Below are 4,885 nucleotides of genomic sequence, written 5' to 3' on the forward strand. Positions count from 1 at the left end.
TCTAACTTTTTTTAAGTTTTTGAACTTTTTTTAATTCTACTCAAATAATTCTGAACTTAAGATTTATTTTTCCGAGAAATCTTAAAGACAAGAATTATGCTCAAAATCTTTAAAAGCAAGTTCGATAAGATAAAAACTACTAGCTGTTGTAGAAATTAGACATACTGTTTGAATTACTTTATTTTATATGAACTTTTTGAAAATTCCGTAACTTTTTCGATTCCTCTCCTTTAAACAAATTCAATAAGTTACATATTTCGACCATTAATTAACTATAAAATTAATTTTACTATGCCGATAATTCCAAATAAGTTCGGATATCTATGCATTGAACACGGATATTAAAATATTTTCACAAATATCAAAACACATTTCTCTAATATCAATGCACATGTTATCTATTATCCTACATCTTTTGGACAGATGTTAGAATAATCCTACAAAAATTATTTCTGATAAAGAGAACTTCAACTAAGAAGTGCAAATTTTAACACGTCAAAACTCCAGTTATTCAAATTAAACACAAAGATAATCTAAATTAACTAGACTAACAATAACCATTCATGCTCTAAGAAAATTAGAACAAGTACTGGTCAATCCTTTTGGATTGGATTGAGTACTGCTCCAGTGAAAAGAACTAACCCCGACATCTCTTCCTTGATCATGAAGAGGAAAGGATGATCAACAACAAAACAGTAACTCTTTTTCGGCTGAGGCATTGCACATCCTACAATATCCATACAAGTAATGGCTGCAGCCTCCGTACCCTTCTCATCTACCTCAATATAAGCTTTTTGAATTATATTTGTGTTAATGCCCGGGACATGCTCAGAATTATGCATCATCTCTGATAAGTCTCTTGGATTCGTAATAAAAGACGACGATTGCCCCATGTTATCCATGACCTCAGAAACATCAAAACCGAATGAGAATTTAAATTTCGGAATCCAAAATTCGTCAAGGTTCTGTTTCCTTAACTTGAAGTTCTCCTTATTTAGAAACCCGTAATCGGAATCAAACTTCGCTAGAAGATTTCTCAACCCATCTCGCTCATCTGGAAGAAAAAAGTACATAGCAAATCTGTTGGGTTCCCCACTTTGATATGGAATTTTAAGAACCTTGAAACCATCACACGATCCGTAATGATACTCGTTACTGCTAGTCATGAACGGAACTAAAACACTGGTCCCATCAAGAAGATAGAATTTTCTTTCTGTAGTCCAGCTTGAATCAAATTCATAGTCTGAGTTCCAAATTCCTTTAAAGTAAATTCCATTTGCAAGGGTGAGAACTGTCTCAGGAGATACAGACTCGATGATTGTTGGGATAAGACCTCTTGATGCAGTATTAGCCCATGAGTTAATCTCATCCACCACTTCATCAGCCTGCATTGACATTCCATTATTCAAAACAAGCGTCGTACCCGTGCTATGCGCGGAGGTAAACAAAAAAAATCCTATTATACATAATGTTATTTATAGCTACCAGTATAGTCTGGTTAAATTATTTTTACCGCTCATTGATTTATAATTTATCAATGGCTGGCTACCGGTCTTATTTGTTAAGTGAAGCCGTTGCTGGATTAATGCTAAGGGATGGTTATTCAAGAGAGAATGTTTTGCAAGAAATAAATTTTATTAAGAGAATGTCACATAAGAGAGAGAATTAAAGAGAGAGTTTGGTTTTAATTTTGAAAATTACATTTGCGTAGAATATAGTATAGATAGATAGATGAATACTAAAATCATGTAATTTTCTTCAAGTTTGAGTGATCGCCCTCACAAGTAGAAGAATAGTGGATCTTGGAGTTCGTATCTAAAAAGTAGGGTTGGTAAATGGGCGGATTTGGGTCAAATTGGGTATTGGGTCTTTAATGGGTCATCGACCCATTTAGAACCTATTAGTTGTGAGCCCAATTACCCATACCCAATCCATTTATTTAAAACCCGACCCAACCATTAACCCAATTTTATACTTTTTCGGTTCCTTTCGTTGAGACAAACCAATAAGTCACAAAATTTTGACGCAAAACTAAAAAATGCAATTTTTTTTGAGTAAAAACGAAAAAAATGTCACTCCCGTTTTTTTAATCCAAACCCACCCGGGTTGTTCAGCTAAATAATCCGAATGGCTTATTTTTTTTGTCCTTATTCAAATTTTTTCGCATTTGTTAGTTTTTCGTCAATTTTTTGAGGATTATTGTTTTATCATGACGAGAAGAATCTAAAAAGTAAAAAATTACGATCGAAACCTAAATTTTTTGAATAAAGACAAAAATAGGCTAATAAGCCAATTTTTTCGTCTTTATTCAAAAAAAATTGAATTTCGATCATAATGTTTTACTTTTTAGATTCCTCTTGTCATGAATAAGTAATAATCTCCAAAAAATTTGACAAAAACTAACAAATGCGAAAAAAAAATTGAATAAGGACAAAAAAATAAGCCAAATAACTTATTTAACCGAACAACCTACAAACACATATGCGTGCATTTATATATACAACTGTATGTATAACACTTACCAAAATATTTTTTAATTACCCAAAAAACTGTGCGTATATATAAAATGCAAGGAATTAAATTGGAGAAGTTACACTACTAGCTCAACAGGCTCATTTGAGAGAAGAAAATTGGCGTCCGATGTAGTGGCTGTCCAACTTTCTGTTGGATGGCTACTCACTTTCTTCTTTTGTCTTGTTTCCCCTCGATGTACCCTTTCGAGTTATTATAAAAAGTTTCGTTTGCCGAGCAAAAAAAAAAAAAAAACAAATTGGCGTCCGATGTTCTTGACCACCAGTTCATGAGCAACTGCTACGACGTCGTGAATTTGCCAGATAATTACTTGGAGTTGGCGAGAGAGGTCTAGAGAGAGAGGAGATCTTTTCATGAAGGTTTTCTTTGTTGGGTTATGTTCATGACTTATTGGGTCATTTAAGTTGATCCAATTAAGACCCAACTAAGACCCAATTAATAGATGGGTTAGACCCATTCTAACCCAACTAATAAACGGGCTGGGTTGAGTCTATTTTCTAGTAGATGAATTTGGATTGATTAATAGGTTTGGGTTCAATTTGCCACCCCTACATAAAAAGTAATAACTTACATTCTTAAAACAGGTATTTATTGGGTAAAATATGTACTTTATAGTGTTCTCTGTTCTTTTCTTTTTCTCGGCAAACGAAGCTTTTTATAAAACTCAAAAGGGATACAACGAGGGAAACATCGAAAACACACAATTCTTACGAGATTAAACAAAAGAAGAACAAAACAAACATCCAACATAGAGTTGGATGGAACTTTTTTACTTTATAGTGTTCTTGCCGATTAAAAGATAATTATAATAATGTACGCTAGAACATACAAAAATATATGTATAACCATAAAGAGTGTGTTTTTTCGGATGAAATTGTATCTAATAGTTAGCTCCCCCTTCCGGATCAAAATTTTGGCTCTGCATCCTATTTTCCAGAAAAAAAAAATTCGATTAATTGTTTGGCTGGTGATTTGGAAACTTGTTTGGATTAAATATCAAAATTAATGCTTCAGATCGATCCTTCATCACTATTTTCATAAACATGAAATATATGTATATATGTTGGCTTTGATTTTCGAAACTATATTCTTGAAGAAGTCTTCAAAAAGAATTGATTTCGAGGCAAACCATCGAACATCTCCATATGGACGACGGATTAAAACAATGTTCCAAAATAATTTTGGAAAAACATTGACTATTGTCCAATTTTCGAAACGTTTTCTCTCTTTTTTGGAGATTTTTTACAGGCTTGTTCTTAGTGGGAATTTCACAGTAAGATTCTTAATTTCTAAAGTGTTTGATTTTGTGAATTCTAATTAAACTAAGTGACAAACTACTATGAACAAATGCATATGAAATTTGGGAAAAAAAGACGCTTTACCTTAGTTCTAAAATCAACATTGTTTGCTTCACACTTGAAAATACCTTTCAGAACCTCCTCTTTGTACTTAGGTAACAGAGGAAAACGTTGATCCACCCAAGCCCCGTTGACCATATTCAAAATTGGACCATCGCCACCATTTGCTGCCATTGCCATCATCTTCCTCGATTTTGAATGGATTTCATCAATGTTTTTGGACCTAAGAAAGCCCAACATATGCTTCAAAGTAGAGCCCGTTGATCCAGCAACCACCATATTTAGAACAACATATATCGATAGTGGAGAGGAGACTATGTTCTTGCTAAACCCTTTTTGATGAATCTTCTGTAGCATCAGCTGATTACCAATCTGTGTGCAGAACTCCATTGTTGGTCTCTTGCTTCTTAGGGTTTGTGCTATTATATTTGTGTTTGTGTTGGTCTCTTGCTTCTTAGGGTTCGTGCTATTATATATGTATTTGTTTTGATATATATATATATATATATATATATATATATATATATATATTTTTGGGCTTAATTTCTTGACAAGTCACGGTTCCTTGTCTTCTTCTTTTTTCCTCCCTAGATAGTAGTGAAGATCTCCTAGATATTTAGGATTCCAAAATAATAATCATCAAAATAAGGAAAACGAAATCAACTTAACTTAGGAAACCTCAATACTCTGTTGCGTTTATAGTATAATTGTTTTGAACTATCACATAATTGGTGAAGTGTCTCACTCGAACCCAGGGACTCTGGGTGTTATCCCCATTCAGGTTGTCCGATTTCGGCAATGGACGGCTCATATTTCATCTCGGCGGTGCACGGACGGAAGGCTGAGATCTGTTCGACTGAAATGAAATCTGAGCCATTTATTGCTGAAATGGACGGGCCGACCGGATGGGAACAACACCCATATCCCTGAGTTCATCCCGCTGTTACAATTCTCATGACATATTTAAATCAGTAAATGTAATACTTTGCCAGTTA

General features: G+C 33.8%; 1 protein-coding gene across 1 annotated transcript; it reads right to left on the reverse strand.

The window, feature by feature from the left end:
• Positions 1 to 499: 499 nt before the first annotated feature.
• LOC131331153 (serpin-ZX-like) lies at positions 500 to 4,280 on the reverse strand. Its single transcript, XM_058365016.1, has 2 exons — positions 3,915 to 4,280; positions 500 to 1,385 (listed from the first exon to the last, which is right to left on the reverse strand). Exons 1-2 carry the CDS (start codon positions 4,278 to 4,280, stop codon positions 594 to 596), a joined length of 1,158 nt encoding a protein of 385 aa, XP_058220999.1. The 3' UTR covers positions 500 to 593.
• Between the last annotated feature and the right edge of the window lie 605 nt (positions 4,281 to 4,885).

This window comes from Rhododendron vialii, chromosome 6a (genome assembly GCF_030253575.1).
Source record: "Rhododendron vialii isolate Sample 1 chromosome 6a, ASM3025357v1".
Taxonomy (NCBI): domain Eukaryota; kingdom Viridiplantae; phylum Streptophyta; class Magnoliopsida; order Ericales; family Ericaceae; genus Rhododendron; species Rhododendron vialii.

Coding starts and splice junctions, on each gene's coding strand:
- LOC131331153 (XM_058365016.1), bottom strand. CDS start 4,280: ATGGAGTTCTGCACACAGATTGGTAATCAGCTGATGCTACAGAAGATT. Junction 1,386..3,914: donor ATGTTGATTTTAGAACTAAG/GTAAAGCGTCTT, acceptor ATGTCAATGCAG/GCTGATGAAGTGGTGGATGA.